This window comes from Carettochelys insculpta, chromosome 17 (genome assembly GCF_033958435.1).
Source record: "Carettochelys insculpta isolate YL-2023 chromosome 17, ASM3395843v1, whole genome shotgun sequence".
NCBI lineage: Eukaryota > Metazoa > Chordata > Testudines > Carettochelyidae > Carettochelys > Carettochelys insculpta.
The window spans coordinates 31,319,179-31,346,653 of NC_134153.1; the positions used below are offsets into that span (position 1 = coordinate 31,319,179).

General features: G+C 64.0%; 1 protein-coding gene across 1 annotated transcript in view; it reads right to left on the reverse strand.

Moving 5' to 3' along the window:
• The window catches only part of MTCL2 (microtubule crosslinking factor 2), a 58,269-nt gene that overhangs the window by 10,277 nt on the left and 20,517 nt on the right, over positions 1–27,475 (reverse strand). The window contains exons 3-12 of the mRNA XM_075011590.1: positions 23,333–23,491; positions 18,367–18,429; positions 13,325–14,545; positions 12,297–12,452; positions 11,303–11,428; positions 10,477–10,707; positions 9,373–9,480; positions 8,409–8,576; positions 6,405–6,635; positions 5,734–5,805 (exon numbers count right to left, since the gene is read on the reverse strand). Of these exons, the coding sequence (XP_074867691.1) occupies positions 5,734–5,805; positions 6,405–6,635; positions 8,409–8,576; positions 9,373–9,480; positions 10,477–10,707; positions 11,303–11,428; positions 12,297–12,452; positions 13,325–14,545; positions 18,367–18,429; positions 23,333–23,491 (2,535 nt within the window). The remainder of the gene's footprint in view (positions 1–5,733; positions 5,806–6,404; positions 6,636–8,408; positions 8,577–9,372; positions 9,481–10,476; positions 10,708–11,302; positions 11,429–12,296; positions 12,453–13,324; positions 14,546–18,366; positions 18,430–23,332; positions 23,492–27,475) is intronic.

Genomic DNA, 27,475 nt, shown 5'->3' on the forward strand with positions numbered 1-27,475 from the left:
GGAACCATTGCTGTCGATCCCAAGCTGGGACTACTAGGATCACGTGGGCTCTCTCTCTCCTGGCTTTCTGCAAGACCATGTGGATGAGCACTGTGGGAGTAAAGGCGTAGAGCAGGGGGCCCTTCCATGAGATTGCGAATGCGTCCCCCAGGGACCCCCATCCCAGTCCTGCCCTGGAGCAGTATTGAGGGCACTTCTTGTTGTGTTGAGTGGCAAACAGGTCTATCTGGGGAAACCCCCCATGCATGAAAAATCGGTCGTAGCAGATCGGAACGGATCTGCCACTCGTGTGTGAGTGCAAAGCGCCTGCTCAGCTGGTCTGCCTTCACGTTGTGAGCGCCTGGTAAATACGAGGCTTTCAAGGTTATATTGTTGGCGATGCACCAGTTCCACAGCTGGACTGCTTCCGCACATAAGGCACGGGACCGAGCTCCTCCTTGTCGATTTATATAAAACATGGTGGAGGTATTGTCTGTATTGATCCCGACTACTTTGCCTTGTATATAGTCTCGAAAGTGTTTGCAGGCGTTGAACACTGCTCTGAGCTCCAGTATATTTATATGCAGCGACTGTTCCGTAGGGGACCACAGTCCCTGCATCACCTTTTCGCCCATGTGTGCTCCCCACCCTATGTGGGAGGCGTCGGTGGTAAGGAAGATAGAGATTTGTGGTTGATGAAAGGGTACCCCTGTTAGCATGTTCTTGGGGTTCACCCACCATTCCAGGGATTTGCGCACCTCTGTCGTGGGCGACACCACCCTGCGGACGGTGTGTGTTGCTGGTTTGTAGACGCTCGTCAGCCAGTGCTGCATGCTGCGCATGTGTAACCTGGCGTTCTGTACTACGAACGTTGCTGCTGCCATGTGGCCTAGCAGCTGCAAGCACGTTAGAACCGGCACCGTGAGGCTGAAGGTGATGACTTGCACGAGGGAACCAATGGCGCGAAAGCGAGTCTCTGGTAGATAAACCCTTGCTGTGATGGAGTTTATGCGTGCCCCTATGAACTCTATGTCCTGTGTGGGGTCGATCTTTGACTTCGCCAGGTTGATGACCAGGCCCAGCGAAGAGAACGTGCCTGCTGTAACACGTATCATGCGTAGTACCTCTTCCTTCGAGGCCCCTTTGAGTAGGCAGTCATCCAGATATGGGAATATAAACACCCTGTCTGTGCAGATAGGCTGACACCACTGCCAGGGTCTTGGTAAAGACTCTGGGGGCCGAGGAGAGGCCAAACGGCAGAACCTTGTATTGGAAATGTTCTTTGCCGACCATAAACCGGAGAAAGCGTCTGTGAGCCGGGTGGATTGTTATATGGAAATACGCATCTTGTAAGTCGAGGGCTGCGAACCAATCTCCATCATCCAGTGCCGTGAGAATAGAGGCGACTGTGATCATCCGAAAGCGTTGTTTGCGCAAGTACCAGTTGAGGCCTCGAAGATCTAAGATGGGCCTCCAGCCTCCTGTTTTTTTCTCTGTGAGGAAGTATCTTGAATAAAACCCTTTCCCTTGGAGTTGCTCCGGCACTCTTTCCACTGCCCCTATAAGCATAAGATGGTCCACCTCCTGCTTGAGTCTCGTTTCGTGGGAGGTGTCCTTGAGATGGGGCCTGGGTGGAGGTCGTGGCGGTGGGAGCGACTGGAAGGGGATCGCGTAACCCGTGGCTATGATCTCCAGTACCCATTTGTCTGTGGTGATCTTTTGCCACTGGGCGTAGAACGGTCGGAGGCGATGATGGAACAGTAGCTTCGGATGACATTGCACGATGGTAGTGATAGTGCAGCCCTCGATCTGTCCATCAAACTTGTTGCCTTTGGCCCTGCCCCGAGGAGGCACGGCTCTGTTGAGAACGTCGCCTGGGAGTTCTGTACTGTTGGTGCTGTTGATGCCGCCCTTGTTCATAGCCCCTTTGGTACTGAGCACGCTGGGGTTGATACGGGTATCGTCTTTGCTGTGGGTAATACTTTTTCTTCCTGTATGGAGGGGTATAAATCCCCAAGGTTCTGAGAGTGGCCCTTGAGTCTTTACTGGAATGAAGGACCGAATCAGTTGATTCGGCAAACAACTTCTGCGTGTCAAAGGGGAGATCGACAATCTTCGCCTGCAGATCCCTCAGGATAGCCGATGTCTGAAGCCAGGATTCCCTGCGCATGACCACTGCCGTAGCCGTTGAGCGTGCCGCCGTATCTGCTACGTCCAGGGCGATCTGAACTCCCGTCCTCGAGGCTGCGTAGCCTTCTTGCACGATGGCCTTGAGCACCAGCTTCTTATCCTCTGGAAGCGAGTCCATGAGAGAAGTCAGTCTGGAGTAATTGTCAAAATTATGGTTCGCTAGGTGTGCTGCATAATTTGCCATTCTCAACAGTAGGGTAGAGGAGGAGTAGACCTTTCTGCCGAACAGCTCTAGCTTCTTGGCATCTTTGTCCGTTCCCCCTGCCTTGTACTGGGAAGTTTTCGACCTCTGTTGAGACGATTCCACCACCAGTGAATTTGGTTGTGGGTGACTAAACAGCAACTCCATGCCCTTCGTCAGCATGAAGTATTTCTTATCCGCTCTCTTGTTTATAGGTGGAGCGGATGCTGGGGTCTGCCATATCGTGGTAGCGGACTCCATATTTGCTTCGTCGAGGGGAATAGGTATTTTAGAAGAGGCCGGAGGTCTCAGGTTTTTGAGGAGCTTATGGTGCTTCTCCTGCACCTCTGCTGTTTGGATCCCTTGCGTAAAGGCCACCCTTTTAAACAGCTCTTGGAACTGTTTGAGATTGTCTGGGGGGTGGACATCCCCTGGGGCCGTAGCCTCGTCGGGGGAGGACAGAGGAACCACTGGGGTAAGCCTCCCTTGAGCCCTTGGGGTCCTGCTGACGATGATACATCCTCTCGCTGGAGGCTTGCGAGGGAAAATCTCGGGGTTCCAGAACCAACTCCCCCTGAGATAGCTGCGTTTCCGTCCCCGTCCGCGACTGCCCTCGGGGATAGTGAACCATCTGGGGGGATCTGTCCCTGGGGGTGTGCTGTCTATGCCCAGCATGATAGGGGCGACCATGGCAAAGCGGGCACGGTTCCTGGGATGGAGACCTGGACTACTCTCAAGGCGCATATCCCTGGCGTCTGGGGGAGCGAGATCGTCTGGGTGATTGAGACAGTGGTAGTACTCCAGGGGGTCAAATTGCAGAAAACGCGAGGGTGGCCCGAGCCATGGTGATGCTGGCTGGAGGAACGGGGAGGGAGGCTCAGGGTAGACTGTGGGAGACCCCTGTCTCCTTGTTGGAGTTCGCAGCATAAGGGGAGGGCTTAGAGTGAGCAGCCCTGCAGCCCTGTCTGAAGAAGGGCTGCGGTGCCGGGTTTTCTCTGCTGCCTTTCCCCTCCCCTGTGGGGCTAACTCCGCCCCTTTCCATGCCGGAGATCTCGGCCCCGCTGTCGGCGCTGCGCTCGGCACGCTTAACTGCGGTGCCGTGCGGGTGGTCTCCCCCGGCACCTGCAGGCCGCGTGCCTGCGAGCCCTGCACCGTCGGCGCCCCGGGGGTCTGTGCCGCTAGCTGCGGTGCCGCCGGTTCCGGCGCTTGCCTGGCTGCCGCTCTGACCGCGGTGCAGGCCGGCTGTTTAATCATCGGAGGTTCAGCCTCTGCCACGTGCGCTTCCGCGCCGCCGCTTGTTTGTAATTGCGGCTGGGGGCTACATGCTGCACCCGTCCCGCTTGCTGTGGCTGCCGGCAGGGATCGGGTTGGAGAGAGCTTCCTCTGTTTTTGCACTGATGGGGTGAGGGACGCCGCCTTCCTTTTATGGGGCCCTGTGGTTCCCTCTTGTTGAGGCCGCTCCGGCACGTCTGGCTGGAGGGCCTTATCAAAGAGCAGCATTTTTAGCCGTATTTCTCTGTCCTTCCTGGCTCTGGCCGTGAGCTTTGCGCAGAAGGAGCATTTCTGGGTGACGTGAGATTCCCCCAGGCACCTAATACACTGACTGTGCCCATCGGAGGCCAGCATAGCTTCGCGGCATGACTCACACTTCTTGAATCCTGAAGAGGACATTGCGGTGAGTCTTTGAGTTGTTAATAGGGTACTTAGCACCTTCTCTGTGCTTGTTCCCCTCTCTCGGACCCAGCCTGCCGCGGCAGGAGGCCTAATGGCCTTACGTCCCCAGGCCTCCGCTGCTCCTCTGGTTACTAAGGCTTTCTGCCTATGCTGTTATATACCCTTTTTTTTTTTTGTGCAATAAGAGAAAACAACAAGCTAACTGAAAGACTGAAAAGAAACTCTAAAAACACTAAGAACATTAAATACACTGACTCTGGCCGCAGCCTGAGCGGATTCCGTCTGCAGCTGATGGTGGTTAAGAAGGAACTGGCGGGGACCGGATCGCGCACGTGGCCGGGAGCGCGCAAGGGAGCGGCGCACGCCGGCGCATGCGTGGTCCGGCAGAAACTGCTGGAAAGATCCGATCTGCGGCGCCAGGGCGAGCCTGACACCTATCGTGGAGCACCCACAGGGACACTCGAGGAAGAAGCACTGTTAGCAGATGTGTAACCCAGGCTGGGGACAAGGACGTCAGGTTGGGGGCCTCCAGACCAAGGAGCTGTCCAGGAGCGTGCCCTGAGCAAGGGGGGCACGCCTGGCCAGGAGCCAATGGACAGGGCACTCAGACGGCAGCCAGGATGCCTGGGTCCTACAGCAGCTTCCCGGCATCTGGTGCTTTTCACCTGGAGCTGGGACCCTACATCTGTCCTTAGGCCACTGGGCCAGAGCCCCAGAGTGGCACCCAGCAGCGCTGCCAGCCCTTGGCAGGCCTGGAACATAAGCCAGCCAACTTTCGAGCCCTGTTTGAACAGCCCTTAACCCTGTGACAATGACCCCTCTGAGACCCCCGATGCCAATCGGGTTCTAGTCACGGCCCCAGGGAGCAGCCGGCGAGCTCTGCGCCAGGGACTGGAGTGGGGCGGGCACCTGGCACAGAGAAGCCCAGCCATGACCATAACACAGGTGGGGGGCAGCAGAGTCCCATGGAGCTGGCTGCTTTGGGCAGCTGCTCAGGGGAGAGTCCAATGCTGCCAGCTGATTGGCAGAGCACCCACAGAGGTGGTACACATGGCACATGCCTCAGCGCACACAACAAAATTTATTCCATACACCTGGACTCGATTAATTGGAACACGGCTGGGCCACGCCCCCTCCCTGAGCACAACAGGTTTGTTACATGCCCCAATAGAGAGGTGATGTGGCGGGGGGGAGCCCAAGGGGGTCCAACATGGGAGGAGCACAGGGCTCGGGCAGACGGTGGGCAGCAGGGGTACAGGCTATGGAGGCAGCCGTGCCCAGGAAAGCTTTGGGGTGAAGGCGAGAGGACTGCCCCCAGCTCTCTCCTCACAGCAGCACCTGGTATGGGGAGCACACAGGGCTGCCACTGCAGCCTTCTGCAGGGCTGGGCCCAGGGCTGGGCTGCTGCAGCTGCATGGGAGGCTGGTGCCTGCAGCAGGATCGGGAACAGGCATCACTTCCTCCAGCACAGGGTCCCGGCTGGTGACCACCGGCCCAGGCAGGTTGGAGGGGGGCAGCCCTGCCAGCTGTCAGGGCTCCTGGGCCCGCCTGGCACGAAGCAGACTACAGTGCAGCCGCTCAGCCGCAAGGCTTCCCCGGGTCCCAGCCAGCAGCTCCCCCCACCGGATCCAAGGGAACAGGGCTGGGCAACTGCCTCCAGGGCACCTGCCCCCAGCCCAGCCCAGCCCAGCCCACCCCACAGCGCTCACCTCCTTCCAGCTGCTGCCCTGCTTCTCCCCTTCCGAGTGCTTCCCAGCCCAGCGCTCGGCTCCCTTCTGCAGCTGGGGACGGCACAGAGAGAGGAGCCGGTCACTCCACAGCACGTGGGACAGGCTTGGTGACCTACAGCTGGTGGCCCAAAGGGCCATTTCCCAACAGAGGCCCCATGTGCTCAGCTGGGGACTTCAGGCCGCTGGGACTCAGGGCCACATTCTGCCTCGGGAGTGCTGCAGGGGAGCACGCGGGGCAGGGCCGCAGTGGGAAGGCTGACCGCAGGCAGAGGGGGAGAGTTCCACCCAGTGCTCAGCCTTGCGTTAGCCCACTTACCACGCAGCACAGCCATGACCCCCAGGGAGAGGCCCTCTGGCAGCAGTGGGGGGAACTGTGCAAACGTGATCACACAAGCGTGCACGATGCAAGTCACATAAGCCTGTGCAAAAGTGCACCAGAACCTCGTGCACTGCATAACTCGTGCGAGCATGCGCTTGTGTACTGAGCACTGGCGAGAGAGCTGGCACTCGCTTCTTCCTACGAACACCCGCCAGCGTGAGCTCAGGAACGGCTCCGTGCACCGGCCCAGCTGCGTGCGCACGAGGCTGGGCCGCAGGGGGACCTCGGTGGCACGAAGCACACGTGGGAACGCCCGCTCCGGCACCCCCACCTGGTTCAGTTTGTTCTGCAGCTCTTTCACTTGCTGCTCCATCGCCTGCTGCTCCTCCTGGAAGTGGCGCAGCAGCTCCAGCTTCTCCTGGCCCCAGTTCTTCTCGCTGATCTGCAGCTGCTTGGTGAGGTCCATGACGGCGCTGTAGGACTCGGCCAGGAGGTGCTGGTGCTCCTCTCGTTCCCGTTTCAGTGCTCGCTCCGGGGCCCCTTTGCCAGCCTTCGACTCCAGCTGCGGGCAGCCGAGGGCAGGGATCAGCCGCAGGCTCCAGCCAGCCAGCGAGAGAGGCTGAGCCTCCCAGAGCACCTCCCCCTGCCGCAAGCTGCTGTGTCCGCACGACCACTGCAGCCATGACCCCGTGGAAGGGGGGCGCACCGGGGACATTACAGATCTCCACAGCCCAGCCCAGGAGACAGCCCCTCTCTGCTCCCAAGCAGCCAGCCTGGTCCCAGCCAGACAGTGGCCACGCAGGGCCAAGCATCCCCCAGCAGGGCCCACGGCCTCCAGCAGCAGCAGGCTGGGGGCTACCACTCAGGACCAGTTGGCACCTCATCTTCAGTCAGAGCTCTGGCCCGAGGCCTAGCCATACCCTGCTCCTGAGGCGGAGCCCATCTCCGGCAGAAACCTGGGTCTGCGCCTCCGCCCATCTCCCCATCCAGTGCCGCACCAGGAACGAGCCCAGATCCTGACACAGGCATGTCCAGGCCCCAGCTGAGCAGCCCGGGGCTCGCATGAGGGCAGCAGCTTGGCCATGAGAGCAGCGCTGAGGCCGGCTCACCCGCCGCCTGGGAGAGGGACAGCCGAGGAGCAGGAGGGAAGCAGGTCGTTGCCTGTCTTGGGTGGCAGGGAGTCCTGGCTGCACACCCCCAGCTGTGCCAGGGTGGGCTGCAGGAAAGGCTAGAGCCAAAGCCAGCCCACACCCCAGCCCTGGACGGGAGCAAGCAGAGAACTGGCGAACAACCTCTGCAGGAGCAGGCCCCAGCCCTGCCACGTGAGCCCCTGGGCGTGGCACCCTGCAGTCGGCCGCCCAGACAGCTCAGCGGGGCTTAGGCGCACGATATCTCGAGCAGCAGATTAAGGCCTCAGACAGCTGCTCTGCCAGTGGATCAGCAAGAGCTGCTGCCGCCAGAGATTCCCGACTCCGTGGGCAGGGCACCAACCCGGGGAGGGGAACCCAACAGCAGCAGAGCCTCCGGGCTGCGAACGGGGGAAGCAATCGAGCACAGAGCTCGGGCAGCCGGGGCTGGGCAGGCTCAGACCCTGGTGAGATGCAACAGGCGAGACAGCTGCTGCACCAGCAGTTCAGCCCACGGAAGGTCCTGCAGCAGAGCGCCGGGGCAGGGCTTCAGTCCTCCAGCAGACGACAGCGCCTTGAGCTAGCAGCTGCAGCAGGGATAAAGCCTGGCCAGGGCAGCAGTCCAGAGGAGCGCCCAAGAACGACCCCTCTGGAGCACGGGGCTGGCACGCTGCTGTTCTGCAGGGCACCAGCGCGTGTCTGAGCAGGCCCAGGCAAGAGAGGGCAGCGGCCTGCGTGGAGTGGCAGCAGGTGCGGCCAGCCGGCAGGAGCGGATGGGACAGCCAGCTACGTGCTCCCCCCTCCAGCAGAGGTGGGGCTGCACTGCTCCTGGCGTGGCTGCCCGCGTCCCAGTCCACCCCAGGGGTGCAGAGTCCCTGCTGAGCACCCGAGGGCTCGCCGCTGGCTTGGGTGGGATCTGGCCGGCCCGCTCCTCCCACCGCATGGCCCCCGGCCCCGGGACCCTGCAAGGGACAGCACGGGCCTCGTTCTCGCCAGCCGGAGCTGCAGTGTCAGCCCTGTTGCCGTGGAAACTCCCTGGGCCTGAGCTGCTCACAAGGAGCCCCACAATGCACTGCGGCCCTCCTCTGCCCCGCGCTGCAGCCAGGGGCCAGGCACCCCGGCGGCAAGGCCCATCTCTGGAGCCCGGCCCGGATGCAGCCAGCCCCACCCAGGGAGCCACGCGCCTGCCCCCGGCCTGCGGCGCTCACCTGGGCGATGTGGCACTTGAGCTCGGTCCGCTCCACCTCCCACGCAGCCTTGGCCTTGGCCAACTGCTGCTGCAGCTCGTTCGCGCCCTGCCGCTCCTCCCGCAGCTCCATGCACAGCTCCTTCAGGACCTCCTCCGTGTCCGCCAGGGTCTTGACGTGCTCGCTGGGCTGCCGGGCAGGCGGGACGGGACGGGACGGGAGCAGGGTGAGCGCGGTGCTGCTGTAGCGGCGGCTCTGCAGGCCCTGGGCTGAGCACCCAGCTCCCCGGACGGAGCCCGGAACCTGCCCTGTGCCCCAGACCGGGCAGCAGCAGCGCAGTCAGAGGGGAGGAAGGAAGTGCAGCCTGGGCCCACACTCCAGAGAGGGCCTGGCAAGCACCGGCCCATGGGCCTCAGCCCTCCCGTGGGGGGCCCAGGCAGGGAGGGAAGGACGGGAGGAAGGCCCACCTGTGCCGGCAGCTAGCCCACCCTCTGGCACAGGGCAGAAGGACCCTGCGTGCCTATCAGCCATGCCAGTCCCAGGCAGCCAGCAAATTCCAGGCCAGCACAGAGCTGCAGCCCCCACCCGGGAGCTGCCAGGCTGCAGCCGAGACCTTAGGGCTGCCTGGGACGCACCTCCAGGGAGCTGCCCTGGCACCAGGACTCGACAGCCCAGTCGCAGCTCGGAGCCCCCCACCTGCTCCAGCCTCCCCACCGATGCCCACTGCTTACAAGCGGCCAGCACTGCAGTGCCGGGCTCCTGTCCTGCGGGGCACTAGCTCCGAGGGCCCGGCCGTGATGGTGGCTGGCATGGCAGGACTGAGGGGCTGCTGCAGCAGAGACACAGAGCCCTAGGCTGCCCAGCACCCCCAGCTTGGCCCAGCACAGCCTGCCTGCACCCAGGGAGCTGCAAGTCGCCTGCCCGCCCCCCACTCCGAGCTCAGCGCCCGGACACCCGCCACAGCAACGCCAGGGCGCCAACTCACCGTGCTCTGCCTCCAGGCGTCTCCAGCACACAGCTTGTTATCGGCCTGCTGCTGGGGGGCCAGCTCCTCCTCCTCGATCAGCAGGTACAGCTCCTTCATGCTGTTCACCTGGAAGCACGAGGACCAGACCAGACCATGGGGGAAGGTCACTCCAGCCGCAGGCAGGAGAAAGGATCCCGGCACAGAGAACGCCCCCCAGCAGAGCCCAGGGACTGTGAGCTGGGATGGAGGGCCCAGGACTGGTGTAACGGGGCTGCGTGCAGAGCCACCGGGCAGGGGACCTGGTCTCAGCACCAGGCTGCAGAAACCACTGCCCCTGGCCAGGCGAGGCGAGACACGCCATGGCCTTGGCACAAGCCGGCCCCAACAAGGCAGCTGCCACCAAGCCGCAGCCGCAGCCCCTCAGAGGCCACCCGCTCCGTGGAAGTGGTTTGTGCTCCTCTGCGAGCGAGTGCGGTGCCATAGATGCGAGGGCTGAGCGCCCGGTGCTGGGCAGGCTCCCCCGACAGGCAGCGGCTGCGTCGGGCTGGCAGCACGCGGGAAGAGCGAGGACTCAGAGGCGCAGCCCCAGACTCAAAGGCCCAGCCAGCTTGCTGGGAAGTGAGGCTGGAGTCTCTGAGCTGGGCTGCTCCAGACACTCCTGCTCTCTGCCCTGTGACCCCCCCGGCACGGCGGGCGGCCGCACACAAGCTGATGTTGTGCAGCAGCCGGCCCTGCCCTGGGCGAGAGGGCGACCCATGGGGCCCCTTCTACGCCCACAGACCCAGCGACGGGCCACGGCCTCGCTGGGGCTGCCAAGCCCCCACGCCAGCTGCTGAGAAGGGGGCAGCATCCAGTGCAGAAGTTTGGAGGGCAGCGCTGAGCATGAGGTGCCATCCCCGCCCTGTGCTCTGTCCCAGGCTCAGCAGCGGGGCCCTGCAGCCCCTCCCTCCTGCCTGGCCCCCACACCCGCAGTGCCGTGCAGGAGGCCAGGGAAGGGCTAAGCCAGACGGACCTCCAAGAGGCCCTGCCAGGCTGCGGTATCCCGCCACTGGTACCCCAGAGGTGCACGGCTCGCCAGGCCACCTCGCGGGCTGCAGCCAGTGGGCCCAGCCACCTCCCCACCTCCAAGAAGCCGTCGCCCTCGCTGTGAAGGATCTTCCCCTGTCTCCAGCGCTTGAGGAACCACTTGAGCTTCATGAAGAGCAGCAGGAAGCTCTGCTGGAACTGCTGGGCCTCCTGCACCAGCAGGTTCTTCTCCTGGCTCCAGAACTTCTGCTCCAGGCGCCGCTGGAGGCCCAGGCTCTGCAGCTCGAAGTCGCGCCTCAGGAGAGCCTTCTGTTGGTCGTCCCTCAGCTGGGGAGAGGCACCCCGACATGACCCCGCTGCAGGACCAGCCCAGGTGGTGGGGCTGAGCCTGGAGCAGAGCTCCCAGGGCTGGGACTCATTCCCTGGCCCAACAGCACTGGGACGGGGCTGGGGGCGCTCGGGGCAGGATCATCCAGCCAGCGACCCTCAGCAGCAGCAGTGTGGAAACGCTGCACGTCGGCCTGACCACAGGCCGGGGCGTGTGGGTGTGCAGCAGGGGGCAGGGCACGGGGTGCAAGGAAGGGGAAAAATGCCATGGACCCCAAGCCTAGCTGGCAGATGTGTGGGGGGTGCCTGGGCCGGGCACGCTGGGGGCGGGGGCGGAAGGGGGGCCGGGGGCTGGGCACGCTGGGGGGAATGGAATGGGGGACTGGGGGCACTGGAAACCTCAGGGCTCGGGGCAGTGGGCGCTTGGCTGCTGCACACTGCCCAAGGAGCTGACTGCCGCAGGCAGCCCCAGAGACTCCGCTGGCCCCCAGCGATGGGGCGCTGCTCCCTCTTGCTGCCAGGAGCTGGTGGCAGCAGGCTGGGCTGCTGTGCTGGCCCCTGGCTGCCCCCGGCCCAGGCAGCACCTCTCACTCACCTGGCCGATCTTCTGGGAGAAGGTCTCCAGCTCCTCCTTCCTCAGCTGCCTCTCCTGGGCGAGCTGCTCCTGCAGACCCCGCAGGCTCTCGTTGGCCTCGGCCAGCACCAGCTGCAGCTCCTTCATCTGCAGGCCAGCGGGCAGTCAGCCCCGAGCGGCAGCTCCCCGTTGCAGGCTGGGGCACGAACCCACCAGGGCACAGCCAAGAGGGGCTGCAGCCACGCCTATGCGGTTCTCGCGCTACTGGGGCCTCCAGCAAACAAGGGCACAAAGGCCCCAGCCCTGGTCAAGCTACTCCTGCTGGGAGGGGCCGAGCCCCAGCAGGACCTTCAGCCAGCCCCAACCACAGCGCTCTGGGGTTAGCCACAGAGCAGCTCGGACCTGGGCCTGGCACCGCAGCTGAGGGCAGTGCAGGGCACAGCACACAGGGCCACCTGGAGAGGTCCCTCCGGGAGGTGCAGGTGCTCAGTGAAGGGCGTGGTCGGCCAGCTGGAGTGGCCAGGCTCAGCCCTGTGGCGTTCCCCATTCACCGCAGGCCAGGGAGCTCTCCCCCGGCACAGCCGGCCAGCTGGAGTGGCCAGGCTCAGCCCCGTGGCGTTCCCCATTCACCGCAGGCCGGGGAGCTCTCCCCCGGCACGGCCGGCCAGCTGGAGTGGCCAGGCTCAGCCCCGTGGCGTTCCCCATTCACCGCAGGCCGGGGAGCTCTCCCCCGGCACGGACGGCCAGCTGGAGTGGCCAGGCTCAGCCCCGTGGCGTTCCCCATTCACCGCAGGCCGGGGAGCTCTCCCCCGGCACAGACGGCCAGCCCCGGAAAGCAGCTTTCAGGGTGAGCCAGTGCCTCTTTAGGACCCGTCCCCTCTCACCAGCTGTCCTGTGGCAGACCCCAAGGGCGCAGGCAAAGCCAGCCCACCAGCACCCCCACACTTCAGGCCCTCTGTCCCCCACAGCTGGTGTGCTGGCTCAGCTGCTGCCTGGCTGGCCCGCCGCCACCTACCTCGGCAGCATAGGAGTCACTCTCGTCAGGTTGGTAGGGCCGGTAGCTCCTGGGCAGTCTCACATTGGGGTCCACGGCCATGGCGTTGCTGCGGTACAGGTCCGGGGGCCGGCTCCCTGCAGCCTCCCAGTCTGGGCTCTCCCTGAAGTCTGACGGCTGCGCGCACGGGCAAGTTAATGAGAGCAGCCCTCAGCGAAACGGGGCCAACCCGCCACGCGCTACAGGACGACGACAAGGGCGCGAGGCAGAGGACAGCATGGGCCCCCGGAGACACAGGACGAGCAGACGGGGAGGGAGAGAGGGAAGCGCATGCAAACCCCAGCCGCGGTGCCGTGCAGCACAACAGAACTCTGAGCACACACACCAGTGTGCTGGGGCGAGGGGCTGCCACCCACCTCCCTCCAGGTCCTGCTCCCCAGCGGCGGCCCCTGGGCTCCTGGCACACTCCTGCCCACCTGCCAGCGGGGCCCCGCTGTGCAGATGCTCCTCAAGAGAAGCACCACAATGCACCTGGCGAGAGGACTGCAGGCGTCAGGCCCTGCCACACCCACAGCTCCCGCTCTCCCGGCCGAGCTCGGTCAAACCGAACTCCGCCACGCGGGGGCTCCCTCTGCAGCACTTCGCAGAGGAGCTGGGAGCTCTCCCCAGGAGTGCTGCGTCTGGGGCACCTGGAGACCCAGGACAGCACCGCCCTCTGTACTCACTGCGCCCCAGCCTGGGGATGTTGTGCCATCGGAGCAGGCAGCTGCTCGTGAGCCTGCACACGCTGAGGTAGGACTGGACTCACGAGCCCTTCCCCAGTGGTTGGCCCAGGCTAGCCGCACCACAGCCCGAGAGCTGGGAACGGGGGTGACCAGTACAGAGCTCTAGGGCTCACCCCTCCCCGGCAGAGTCCCACCACCATGCAGGGAGCTGTCAGGCTGGGCGCTCCGGAGGAGCACAGGGGAGGTTACGCTCTCGGCATGTCTGTGCTGTTAAACAGGACAAAGGGCCAGGCAAGCAAAGCAGTCGCCCCGGAACCCATGTACCTGGGGGTCGGAGCTGTGCTCTTTGCACTGTGCCGCTCTGGGGGAGTCCTGGGCACCGCAGCCGGGCGGGAAGGACTCTCTCCAGCAGTCCCCAGCGTGACCCACCTTCCTCACGAAGGCGCTCAGCTCCTGCTGCAGGGCGCGGAGCCTCACGAAGATCACACTGATCAGCTTGGAGTCGCTGGGGCTCTCGCTGCTCCCCACCACCTCGCCCAGCACCAGCTCCAGGCGGTCGTTGGCCAGACACACCTTGAGGCTGGAGGCAAAGCCGTTGGCGTCCGAAATCAAGACGTCGATGGCTTTGCTGACAAGCGCGGCCTGGTCCCGGAGATCGAGCAGAGTCTCCAAGTCCTTGGCTTTGGCCAGCCGGCTGGGGCTGTGTTCCTGGGACTTGCTGTTGCCAAGCCCCCGCTCCAGGTGCTCCTGCACACCGCCCTCTCCTCCAATGGGCACCTCTCTCCAGAGCTGGGGCGGGATGCAGTCGGCAGAGTCACCGGCCTCGGCATCGGTCTCCAGCATGGGCCTGGTGGGCTGGCAGGAAGCCAGGTCGCAGCGCTGCAGGTTGGAGAGCAGCACACGGTTCTCGTACTGCAGCTTCTTCACCTTGCCGCTCAGCTCGCTGATCTGCACCTTGGCCACGGCCAGCTCCTCCTGCGATGGCTCACTGACCACGGAGCAGCTGTCCTCCGACAGGGTGATGTCCAGGTCGTGGTCTGACTTGTACTTGTTCAGCTCGTTCAGCAGAAGCTTGTTCTGGTCTTCCAGCTCCAGCAGCGACCTCCTCAGCAGCTCGGCCTCCTCTTCCACAAACTGCAGGTGTCGCCGCAGCTCCCCCTGGCTCTCCCCGGAGTCCCCAGAGGAGAAAGCACAGTGGCCATCCTGCCCCAGCAGCTCTTTGTCGCCGGGTCCCTTCATGTCGTCCATCTCCGCCCGCAGCCCACGGTTCTCCACCTCCAGCTCAACGATCCTCCGACTCAGGATGTTGGCTTCTTCCTCCACGAGCTTCAGATGGACCTTGAGCTCGGCCTCGCGGGAGTGTGGCAAGTCGGCCAGCTCCTCTCTGGACAGAGAGCTCTCCAGGTCCCCGTACAGGGCGTGGTACTTCTGCAGCTCCTCCTTCACGCTGTCGTTCTCCTTGGCCAGCTTCGTCAGCTTCTTGCACATCAGGGCCGACTCCTCTTTGGCAAAATGCAGCTGGCACTTGAGGTCTGCGCTGTCCTCCTAGGTGCCGAAACAGCAGAGGCGTTAAAACGGTGATCCCGACGAGAGTCCCAGCTCTCAAGGGGCCTTTGTGCCCATCTAATCTAACCTGTGCACCACACTGGCCAGAGAAGGGCCTGAAACCGCCCTGAGCAGAGCGGTTTGACACCTATTGTTTGCAGCTGCACAGAGCCCAGGTAGTGACCCCCTCTGAGACACAGCCCGAGACCAACAGCACCAGGCTCAGCTTCCTGTGGTTGCGGCTTCCGGAAAACTGGTGGCCCCACCTCAGCTGTCCCCCTGCCGCAAGGGAGCTCACGTTATGGAGCAGCCCTGGGCCCTCAAACCTCCAGGCAGAATTTGGCCCTTCGGCCACTCACCCGAAGGAAAACCGAAAACCATCCCGCAGCAGATTCTGCCCCGCAGGCCTGCGGAGCGCCGCTTGCTCTGACCCCTGCGGAGACTGGAACCTGGGGCTGCCCACAAAGCGTAGCAAACACGACAGGAAATGCAGAGCCAGAGCCGAGGGAAGCAGCTAATCACGCGGGACACAGGTCTGGCCCAGGAGGGTGCTGACGTGCTGCTTGTACTGCACGCTGGCCAGGCCAGCAAAGCAGAGTGCCATGGTGGGGCCTGGCATGGCCCTGCGCACGCTGAAGGGCTTTGAATTAGCTCAGATCGCTAGCAGGCCCTCCTCCGGGCTCCCTTCGCTGCCCAGCCAACAGGAGCCAATTATTTCACAACAAAGCTCCTGGGGCCTCGCTGCGGCTGGACTGAGGCGCTCTGTGTGCATCCCAGGGACGCCAGCACACCGAACACAGAGCTTGTTTGTCTCATGGGCCCGGGGCTGTGTGCACCGCATGGTCACTGAGCATCTCCTGTGCCCTGGCGGAGCTGCAGCCCTGGCTAGCCCATCAGTCCCCTGTCCTGCGGGGCCCAGGCTGGGCTGCCCCTCTGCACAGTGCAGCAGGGAGGCCCCCCCAAAGGTTGCCTGCACTTCCCTTAGCAGGACTCGGTCCCGTTGCTGGGAGCGGTACCCCGCCGCTGACAATGCCTGAGGGGCCGGCGCTGAGCCAACACCAGAGGGTCCCCGTGACCCTCAGGTCAGCCTTCCAGGGCAGCCTGGGGGGCCCCACATTGCTCACCCTGACATGGAGCTGGCTGCTCCCCACAAAGCACTGAACCGGGGGGAGCCTGGGGAGGTCAGAGACCCAGGGGCAGCAGAAACCAAGCCCGGGAGATGGGACGGAGCCATTGCATGTGTAACACAGGGAAAGCTGGACACGGCCCACAACCCAGGGAAAGCCCAGCTACACTGCTGGGCTCCCAGATGATGAGGCAGGAGATGCGGCCGCTGCTTCCCTGCACTCCCCCAGCACACAGGCGATTTTCCCCCGTGAATCTGAGCTCAGGCAAAGGGTCTGTTGGCTGGAAGCTGATATTTCCTGTTCCCAGGCCTGTTCCTAGAGCACTGCGCATGCTCCCAAACCCCTCCCACTGAAGCCTGGCAAACACTCGGGGCTTTTCTCCAGATGGCCAGGAGAGTTTGAAAATTCAAATTCAAATTCAAATCCAGCTGCTGCATCCCAGCCTGCACTGCCCTCAAAGCGGCAGCTGCTGCTCTCCAAGCCCCCCAGCTTTCTACAGCTGTCTCGCTCGCACTGCCAGGATGGGGCCACGTTCCCAAAGTGGGCAGCAAACCGCTGCTTGATGGAACTGTGGGCACGAGGGCCAAAGTATCCTCCTGGGCTCAAGGCCGTCTGCAGAGCAGAGTGCTGCTGAGGGCACGAGAGAGCCCTGCGTATGGCCCCAGCTGGCAGCAGACTTCCAGGAGAGGTTCCCGCTTAGGCCCCAAACCCCCAGCTCCCCACAGCTACCAAGGGGAACTCCCAGCCAGATTGCAGCCCCCACCATGCTGAACCCCCTTTTAAATCTGCCCCTTGCTCAGGTGCCTGAATGGGAGCTCAGATCTCTGGAAAGTCAAGTCTCACTCTTGAAGCTCAGGACACACACAGCTGCCAAAGGCCAGCCTGGAACCATCAGCCCTGGAAGGGATGGGGACGGGTGCTCGCTCGGGGGACCGAGAGAAACCGGCCTTTGGCAGGCTGTCTGATTCCCTCCCGACACCCACTGCACTTCAACAGTCAGTGGACTCTCAAAATCCACCCCTCCCACAAGGCAACGCCCCTGTAGGCCACAGTGCTGAGATGCGGCTAACGCGCACCAACGGCTGCACCTGGCCAGCCAGCGGCTGTCGCACACTTCCAGCCCATCACCGGGAACGAGCTCCGCCACGGAGGAGAGCCAAGCCAGCAGAAACAGCCCCCCCCGTTCCTCAGCCCCCGCCAAAGGCCTCTGCTAACACGCTAACGCCTGCAAAGGAAACCACGTCCGTCTCTCCGGGCAGCAGCTGCAGACGTCCCACCCGGGAGTTACGGGGTCTATCTTCAGGGTCTAGGTGTGGGGGCGACAGGGGCTTTCCCACCACTGCAAGGGAGATGGACTGGCTATTGCTGCAGCCGCTCTGCACCCACACACGAGGGGCCAGGCCCATGGCAGGTCCACACCCACACCGCTGTGCTGCTAACCCCGGCTGAGCACCAGCCCCTGCGCGCACGCGTGCTGCAAGGCCAACCGTGCCCTCCCTGCGGACCTCAGCAAGGCTGCGAGTCGATTAAATAACCACCCAGCAATGCGATGAGCTGGAATTGCCTCCAGCACTCACTCGGCTGTGACTCACAGTATGTCCTCTGTGCTGCTCTAATGAACCCGCAGGCCCTGCTGCCAGGGCAGATAATCCACCGTGGTACAGGGTCATCTAAGGCAGCCTGCAGGGGTCAGAGCAAGCACTGATGGTGACGCGCCCCACCTCTGCAACACGGACTCGGCCCCCGAGAGAGACTTTCCCCTCTCGTTTCTGCAGCGAGCCCGGCTCTGAACCTGCGCGTCCTGCTCAGATGATAGGACAGCCAAAGCCACGCACGCGCCAGCCACCAAGAGGGCAATCCCTCCGCCTGCAGCAAGGGCCCAGCTCGACCACATGGTCCAGTGCCCCTTCAAGGCAGGGTTCAGAGCAAGGGATATCTGCGACATTCACAGGGCTGACTGCTGGCCGGGGCACCTCTCCTGAGCAGATGGATACCTGTGCATGCCCTGGCTGCAGGCAGGTGTGAACAGGGCACCCCCAGTTTGCCAAGCAGCGGTGCTCTGCCGGCTGAGCTTCAGCGTGGATCTTTAAATATTACCTCCCAGGCCCAAGCCACCCGCGTGGGGCTCTCCATCCAGCACAGCAGACCGGGCCTGGGACAGGAAAGGACCTTCTAAGGCCATGGGACCCAGCCCCTGCTGCTGCGCCTGTTATGTAATGTCCCCGGCCATCCCAGCCAGCCAGGCCCCAGGCCTACAGCAAGAGCCACAGGCCTAAGACCCCACGCAGAACACACCTCTCGGTGCCCCAGCCACACGCCGGCGAGAGCTCGGCTGCTGCAGAACCGCGAGCGCCCGCGTCCCACACCAGAGCAGTGCTGGGGCAGGCATGCTCGTGGCTCCTAAACTGCTCGACTTTCTGCAGGGAGGAGCCTGGCTCATCTGCCCAGGAAAGTGGCTACAGGGCTGCAGCCCCAGCACCACCCCCCGCGGAGCAGCAAGCCCATTTAGCACTGCAGTGCCTCGTGGGGCCAAGCTCCAGGCGGAAGGAGCTATGCCCCAAACCCCTTCAGAAACCCACCATGCCAGGCCCCACAGCTGCACCAGGACTGTCCCCAGCCAGCTGAGCACAGCTCCAGGAGCTCTACGCCACCTGGACGGGCAGCAGGGCCCCAGGCCAGCCTGCAGTCACGTACCTGGACAGGAGATTTCTTGTCTGTCTTCCCCATGGAACGAGACCCCCGCTTCTTCAGCGAGTTCTGCAAAGAGCAGCGAGAGGGTTAGGCCATGGCACTTGCACCCAGCGTGGCCCGGCCAGGTCTGTTATTTAATACTCCACAGATGCACGCGCCAGTGCCCGAGTGATTGCTGATGTGTCCTCCGCCAAGCCAGGCCTGGCTGCCAGCAATGGCCAGGGGCTCCTCAATACAGGCCCAGGGTGGGGGCAACCCTGGCACTGCACGGCCCCGACGCCGGGTGGGCTGCGTTACAGGCACCGGGGCGGGGGCAACCCTGGCACTGCACAGTCCCAGCATCATCAAACAGACTCTGGCCAAGAACGTAGCCGAGGGAGGGAAGGGGCAGCTGGCAGCGAGAGCAAGAGCCATGTGTCACTGCCGGAGCCGCTGGCTGGAGTCCCTTGCCTGCTGCTGCAGGAGGGAGAGCACAAAGCACAGAGCCACCGCAGGGAAGTGCTGCCAGGCTCAGGGCACCTCTGGACTGGAACCACACAGCTGGGCCGGGACACCAGCAGCCCTGATACCCAGTTCTGCTGCCGCCCCGGAGTTTCCTGCAAAGGGGGCGATGAGCCCCGGGGGGAGCAGCGCAGTCGAGGGCAGTGCTGCTTTGGCGCCAGGACACCACAGCAGCCGGGGAAGGCACCTAACGCAGGCACAGCACAAGCCTCCCTTGCTTCTGACTCTCACTCAGCAAACATCCCCGCGTGCACAAAGCCTGTCTCGGGCCTTCTGGAGCCACCCGCTCCTGCCCGCTGCCCTGCAGGGCTCACACACAGCGCCCAGCCACCTGCCGCCGGCCTGTGCCAAGCCCTGCACTGACCCCCCACAGCAAGGCCTGGCACTCTGCTCCCCTCCACGCCGGCTAAGAGAGGCATTTTCCAGCTCTTCCCTCCGCCCTCGAGGTGAGCAAGGGCCGGCGTCAGACTGCCGAGAGGTGTCATCGCCCCTGCACTGCCGTTACTTCCCCAGCCGCTCTCCCAGCTGCCCTGGCATCACTAACCAGCCCAGCGCAGCCCAGCCGAGACACTCTCTGGGGGTTGGTCAACCGCTGTTCTGCAAGACTCCAGCAACGGCTTTCAGACCTGTAGCTGGCTGCAACCTCCCAGGGAGCCGGCCTGCAGGGCTGGAGCCTCCTCCCTTCCCCGGCACTGCAGGGCTGCTACCCAACTCCCTCCCACACAGCTACTGCAAAGGCAGCACCCTGGCCACAGGACGACGCCCTGAGCCCAGCCCAGCCCAGCCCTGTCCCAGGTCACTCAGATACGGTCGAGCCAGGCTCCAGGTTCACCAGGAACGAAAGGCTCCTTCCAGCACCTGCGGCCGGGACCTGAGTGGGGGCGGGCAAGACGTGCCACACAGGCTTGAAGGGGACAAATTTCACGTGGCTCTCGTGGGTCTTGGGAAGCCCTCCACTAAGAGCCTCCGGCTTTCCTGCTGCTCCTCCCAGCTGCAGGCAGTCCCTGGCCAGCCACCCTGCTAACCAGGGGCCTTTCAGCACAGCAGCACCCTGGACGCTGTCCCAGACTCATGGGCGGCACAGGCCTGCTGGACCCATCTGTGAGTGAGCCTTTCCCAGTGCCAGGACAGGCCGCGGGACCGGCCACGTTACAGCTCCACCCCGAAGCAGAACAGAACGCCCTGGTGCCAGCTGCCTGCCCCGAGAGCGAGGCCGGACCCAGCTGTCCCACCCCAAGGCCAGAAAAACAGAACTCAGCCAACTGCCCCAGGCCTCTGCATCGCAATCAGCAGTCTGGCTGGGCCGTGCCCGAGTCTGATACCGGGGCAGGCGTGGCCGTGCCCCCGGGCACCACCCCAGCACTGCCAGCAGGACCGGGCCTGCTGGGCAATGCTGGGCTCAGAGTGCGCCGCTCCCCGTCTCACCGCCTCCAGGCTGAAGCACTCCAGCAGACTGTCCAGAGCCACAAGCGCTGCGGCAGCTGCCGGTGGTGAACCGGCCTTCCCAGCATTTATCCAATTACGGGAGACGTCTCTTCCGGCTGCAGAAATAATCAGCCTCTAATCCCCGCTGGGGCAGGCCAGGCCCCGCTCTGAGCTGAGCACAGCAGCTTGTTTGTTCTGCCATTACCCAGCTCCGCCACCGCTGAGGCACAGCGCAGCAAGAGGAGCCGAGGGCTGTCGGCTCACTTGTGCAGAAGCCCTAATCCCACAGCCATGTGTTCCTCTGCAGGCGCAAGCAAGGGCCAGGCTCTGCGTTGCCCAGCACGGCCCGGCCGCCCACCTCTCAGCCCGGCTCTGCCCAGCCCGGCCGCCCACCTCTCAGCCCGGCTCTGCCCGGCCCGGCCGCCCACCTCTCAGCCCGGCTCTGCCCAGCCCAGCCCAGCCCAGCTGCCCACCTCTCAGCCCATCTCTGCTGAGGAGCAGCCGGTGTGGACACACTCAGTCAGCAGCCACGCGGCAGTTCCCAAGGAACGGCTGCTGGAGTCAGGGCCCCGCCAGGCCCCCTGCACTTGCGATACATGGCTCCCAGCTGAGTGCAGAGTTCAGGTCCTGCTCATCCCGCGCCATCGAGGGGCAGAGTCCTGACAGCAGGCACAGACCGGGCTTCCCCAGCCCCCACAGCAGCCCTCAGCCAAAGAGGCAGCAGAGTTTGGCCCTAGCTAAGCCTCCCTGGCACCTCCCTCCAGACCAGCCGCTGCCCAGCTGCACGCTTCCCAGTGCCCGTGGCCAGATTCTAGTCACACCGGCACACTGGGGACCTGCCCGTTGCCTCAAGAGCGCTTCCTCTCTCCAGCCCCGCCCCAGGGAGCAGGGTCACAGCTCCATTTCACAGAGGGGAAACTGAGGCACCTTGCCCAGGGCCACCAAGCAGATCAGCTGGAGAGATGAGAGCACCAGACAGGTCTGACCAAGCCCACTCCCCAACTAGATCACATGGCCCGGCGAGGCCGCCTGAGGGCTGGGCAGAGCCACCTCCCCCGCAAAGCTACGGGGCAGCAGCTTCCTCTGGGTAGCCTGCGGAGATGGACAAGAGGGACTTCGAAGGCAAGCTGCCGGGCAGAGGAGGCGGAGGCGTGACCAGACACCAGGCCTGCGGCTGAGAGCGCCGACGGAGGTAGCCCATGTGTATGAGGGAGACCTCTCCAGAGCCCAGCATCAAAGCCAAGGAGGGGGCTGGGAAGCCTCCCCTTGGGGGCCGCCAGAGCGGGAAGGAAGCCCAGGAGCTCACAGGCCCAGGAGGGTGGCTCTGGGTGCCTGGCCTGGCTTTCAGAACAGCCCCTCCGCACCCAGGGAGTACCAGGGCCTGCAGAAGGACCTCTGCCACCAGGACTGCGGGAGAACCAGGAGGGGGAGCCACGCCGGGGCAGGCTCCTTTGGGCTCCCCTCCATGCAGTGCTGGAAGCGCAGGCGCGATTTACTGCTCCCCGCCCAGCAGGGATTAGAGGGGTCGTCCGCGCCTGGAGCACAGGGCAGCAGAGGCCAGAACACTTGGGAGCAGCAGCGAGATCCTGAGTGCAGGCGACAGTCAGGCACTAGCCCTGGCACTGTTCTCGGTCTCTGCACAGGACAGCTCCCTGCACTCTGCTCCCATCACCCCGCACCGGCTGCGCCAAAGCAAGCTCACGCCCCTGAGCAGCAGCTGCTCCCAGCTGGTCAGAGCTCTGCCGGGCAGCTGTGCTCAGGACGGACTTGGCTCGGCAGCTCCAGGAAAGCCACTGCTCTGCGATCAACCCAGGCCTGTGCACGGAGCAGCTGGGCAGGCGAGACTGATTCTGAGCTGCTCACGTGACAAGTCAGTCCGGCCTCGCTTGCCTGCAAGGACAGCGGCTACAGGGCATGGCGGTTACTGCACAGCACAAGGGCAGCACAAAATGGCCCCAGAGCTCCCTGAACACCAGCGTGGGGACAAGGCGGCTGGGCTCATCACCCCAGCTCGGAGAGGGGCAGCTCCTTGTGCCAACCTGCTCCCGACCACGGGGCCCTGCCGTGCGCTGTTAGGGGAGCCGGGGGCTGGAGAGCACAGCTGCTGCAAGGCAGGAAGGCAGGGTGGAGAGTAACCCAACACCCAGCAACCCGGACCACTGCCCCTCGCCCCGGACGCTGGGGCTTCTCCAGCTGTAGCACCCCAACGGGCACCGGGATGAAATTCCCGAGTCCTCCCTGAGGCCGACGCAGACCGGCAGCATGGCGGGGAGGGTGGGTGAGCCCAGGGTGCCCATCACGTAGGCTGGCTCGCACTGCCCCCACCACAGCAGGCACCCAGCTACGCGCTCGCCAGCCAGAGTGGGCACTGCCCAGCACCTGAGGCACAGGGCGCTCTAGGGGGCACCCGGCAGCCCTGCACTCAAGCTGCCAGCACCACACTCAGGGCTCCTGGCTCCCCGCAGCTGGGGACCTTGCCTGGTCTCCTACTCCCACCCCTCTGCACAAGGGAGGGAGCCCTGCAAGTCACCCAGCTTGTGGGGCCTGATGTCCCAGGGGCTCGCTGAGGAGTTAGATGTGCCCCAAGCGGCTGGGACCGCCAGCTCCGGCCCAGCCAGCAGCCTGCCTCCCAAACAGGGCTGAGGCAGCCCAGAGCCCACGGGACAACCCACAATGCCATCCATCACCCAGTGTGCGCATGCAGCCTTCCTCCTGCTCCAGCCCACATGCCTCAGGCGGGATGGGGCCACTGCTGTGGAGTCAGAGGGCTGGAGGCCCACGGGCATCCCCCCCCCTGCCCCAGCCAGGTGGCTCCCCGCAGCATGTGCCTGGTGGGCACAGGACAGAGCTGCCAAGCGCCTGAGCCAAGCCCCAAGACACAGGCTCCCAGGGAGAAGACAGGCACTACTGCAGGCCTGCAAAGCTCCCAGGGCTCGCACGGCAAAGCGGCTCCGTTCCAGGGGAGCGGCGAGGCCCCGAGGCAGAGAACACGCCGGGGACAGGCGACGCGCTCCCCACGCCACGCGACCCCCGGCCCTCTCACCTCGCGAAGTCTGTCCAGCTCATTCTGCAGCACCTGCTTGGCCAACTCGGTCTCAATCAGCCTCTGGCGCACGTCCTCGTTCTCCTCCTCCAGCCTGACCCTCTTCTTCTCCACCACTGCCAGCTCGGCGTGGAGTCGCACAGAGACGTCCTTGGCCACCTGCGACAAGAGAGGCCGCTGTTCCTGGGGAGGGCAGCTCTGGCGCCCATCCCACAGCTGCCGGGACTCGGCCATGGCCATGGCCACGCAGGGCAGCCCAGGCATGAGGGCTCTGCCAATGGCCCCGGCTCCAGCAGTGACCCCTCCCCAGAAACGGGCTGCGGTGTAAAAACCACCTGCAAGTGGTTTGTCCCAGGCCCCCCGTGCTCCGCGACGTGCAGGAGAAACTCGCCAGGGAGTGGCGGCTCTCCGAGCTGGGCCGATAGGCCCGGCCCTACGTGGGCGGGATGCAGCCCCAAGGCCAGAGCTGGGGGCCTGCTGCTCTCTGCATGAACACTGGGCCAGCTCTGGCCAGGCCAGAGCATCTTTGCAGGCGCTGCTGTCCGCGGCACGTCAGCTGCCCTGCTGTGCGGTGCTGGGGCCGGGCAGCGCTGGGGCAGCTCCCAGAAAAGGGAGCAGCATGCTGCTTCGCACCCAGCTCTGCTGAGAGCACGGGGGGGGAACAGCCCCACAGGCAGGAGAGGTGTGTGTACAGTCACTCCCCCGGGCCCCCACAAGGCGGGGGGCATGGTGCGCCGGGGGCTAGGGGCCCCCACAGCTCCCTGCTTGGAGCAGTGTGTTGTGGCACGGCAGGGAGGGAACCTGCCCACAGGTCCCACAAGCCTAAGCCTCCTGGTCCCCCATCACCTCCCACACCCCAACACCCTGCTCCAGGCCACACCCCTGTGCCCACCCCACAGCTGTGCCCCCTGGCAAGACCTGCCCCAGGTCAGTATCCTCACCTGCGCCCAACCTCCACCCCACAGCCTGCACCCCTGTGCACCCCAACGCCCGCCCCACAGCCTGCACCCGTGCACCCCAACCCCCTCCCACACCCTGCACCCCAACCTCCACCCCAGAGCCTGCACTCCTGTGCACCAAAACCCCCTCCCACACCGTGCCCAACCTCCACCCCCCAGCCTGCACTCATGCACCCCACCCCCCATGCCTCTGTGCACCCCAACCTGCTCCCACAACCTGCACCCCAACCCCCTGCCCCAGGCCCCTCCTCCCCCTAGCTCCCACCCCGGCACTCCTACATGACCATTTCAATGTCCTGCTCCTGCTCTCCCACCCCACCTCGCCTCCCCGCTGAGCTGGGCCTGTGCAGCCCCCTCAGCCAGTGGCTGGGGCTCAGATGGGGGAGGCCTGCAGCTGCGGCATGGAGGGAACAGCCAGGAGCCTCTCCAGGCCCTGCCAGCCTGGGAACGGAGCACAAGCACAAGGCAGCTGTGGGGCTGGGGAGGCCTCAAGGCAGCCCTGGCTGACAGGCTGGGCCGGGGCTCCCGCATGCACAGCTGCGCGGGTGTGGGGGACCGGCAGCCAGCAGGGGGTCTCCGGAGAAGCGGGAGCCCGGGGGAAGTGCAGGGACAAGACAGACTGAAGTCCCCAGTGAGCATCGCCCCCAGCTGCTGCTGCGGGGACACAGCCAGTTCCAAAGCCATCCCTTCCACAGGACCCGGAGGGGCAGCCACCCAGAACCCCCTTTCGGGACCCCGCTGCAGCAGCCCCAGCCTGCTACGGAGGTAGGCGCTGGCAGCTGCAGCAGGGGGTCACCTGCCTCAGCAATCCCCTCATCCCCTTGCCCCATGTGGTGAGTGTGGAGGGGGAGGGCCGAGGGAGGTGACCCCCCGCTGCTGCAGCCATCTGTCATCACCGCTGAGCGCCGGGTAATCCCTGGCCAGGCTGCTGGGGAGGGCTCAGCATGGGCAGAGAGGGGAAAGGGAGTGGGGTTGCCCAGGGCCCCACATCGCCCTTGGGACAGCCCTGCTGGGCACCCTGCCTGCCCATTCGCCTCCCTGGCATGAGGCTCACCTGAGGGGAAGGGGAGGCACAAGTGATGGGGGGGAGGGAGATAGCTCAGTGGTTTGCACATTGGCCTGCTGAACCCAGGGTTGTGAACTCAGTCCTGGAGGGGGCCAGTTAGGGATAAAGGGATGGTGCTTGGTCCTGCCAAGAGGGCAGGGGACTGGACCCAGTGCCCTCCCAAGGTCCCTTCCAGCTCTAGGAGATGTGTGTCTCCATGTATTAAGTTTTTTTACATTGGAAAAAATTGCCACAACTACACTTCCAATATGCCGGGGGCTAATTTAGCTAGAACTAATCAGCAGAGATCTTGGAATTATCATGGATAGTTCCTTGGTAACATCCACGCAGCAGCAGCCAAAAAGGCAAAGAGGATGTTAAAGTATTATTAAAAAAGGGATAGACAATAAGACCAGGAGTATCTTACTGCCCCTATATAAATCTATGGCACAGCCACATCTTGATACTGTGTGCAGATGTGGTCTCCTCACCTGAAAAAAAAAAGATACCCTGGCACTGGAAAAGGTTCAGAAAAGGGCGACTAGAATGATTAGGGGCTTGGAACAGGCGCTGTACGAGGAGAGGCTAAAAAGATTCGGACTTTTCAGTTTAGAAGAGAAGAGACTGAGGGGGGAACATGATAGAGGTATGTAAAATTCTGACAGGTGTGGAGAGGGTGAATAAGGAGCAGTTATTTACTGGTGGCTATAATACAAGAACTAGAGGACACCAATGAAATTAATGGGTAGCAGGTTTAAAACTAATAAAAGAAAGTTCTTCTTCACTCAGCACATAGTTAACCTGTGGAACTCCTTGCCAGAGGAGACTGTGAAGGCTAGGACTGTACCAGAATTTAAGAAAGAGCTGGATAAATTCATGAGGTTAGGGCCATAAAAGCCTATTAGCGATGAGGTAGGAATGGTGTCCCTGGCCTCTGATTGTCAGAGGCTGGAGATGGATGGCAGGAGACAAATCGCTTGATCATTATCTTTGGTCCACCCCCTCTGGGGCACCTGGCACTGGCCACTGTCAGCAGACAGGCTCCTGGGCTGGCTGGACCTTTGGTCTGACCCAGTGTGGCCATTCTTATGCAGCCCCGCACCCCGCGCTGGAGGCTGCAGCAGGGTGACCTGGCCACCGTGTGCGAGAGAGCTGGGATGGGCAGCCTGGCTGGCAGCACCAGGGCGCAGCACTGGGCGCCAGGGGACAAGCAGTAGGGCTGCAGGAAGCGCTCTGCTTTGTTGGCTCCAGCAGGGCCGAGGTGCGGGCAGCCAGAGGCTGCACAAGCCCAGGCCAGGGAGCACTGGCCCTCCCTTGTGGCCTCTCTTCCCTCGAGTCAGCCACCTTCTGCCGCCCGGGGCCCTGGGCGGCGCAGCCACTCCTGCGTGCAGGGGTCCCTCTGCGGCCGCTCTCCGCCCTCCCTCACGCAAGGCGAGAGCAGCACTTGGGGGCCACGTGGCTGTGGATGCCGGGTGGGCCGTCGCCAGGGCTCTGGCTGCGTGCCTGATCGCGGAGCCTGGGCACGGAGATGTCCTGCTCCCCCAGCGCAGCAGGGCAGGGAGAGGAAGCCAGGCCCTGCCTCGCTGCGGGCTGCCAGCAACCACCCCACAGTGACCCTGCAGCGCGAATGCTAAAGCCGGCTGGGAAGACCTGGCTCCTGTCCCCACCTCAGCCGGGCGCTCTGCTGGGGCGGGAGCTGCAGCCCAACAGGTCTGAGAGGAGACAGGGAGGGGCGGACAACGCAGCCGGCCGGAGGGCTGGACAGGGCCTTGCACGCTGCCAGGCACCAGCTCCCTGCTGCCACCAAGCCGCTGGCAGGGACAGGCCAGCCCTGCTGGGCTGCATCGAGGCAATGGGAGATCGGCCGACACGGCAGCACGGAAGGGTGATGGCCAGGCTGGCTGGGGTTGGAAGCCTGGGTTCCCTGGGGATCGGACGCTGGGAGCAGGGGCGTGGGAGAGCCAGTGACGTCTGGCACTTCCTGGCCCCCAGCAGCTGCCTGCGCCGCTTCTTATCTGCAGCCCACAGACTGTGGCGCTCTGCAGGCTCCTGTCACCGAGCCTCAGGGACCTCTACACTGCAGCGCCTCCAGCTGCCGCACTGCCATCGCCTCCATCCCAGGGGTTCTCCACGCTGTAG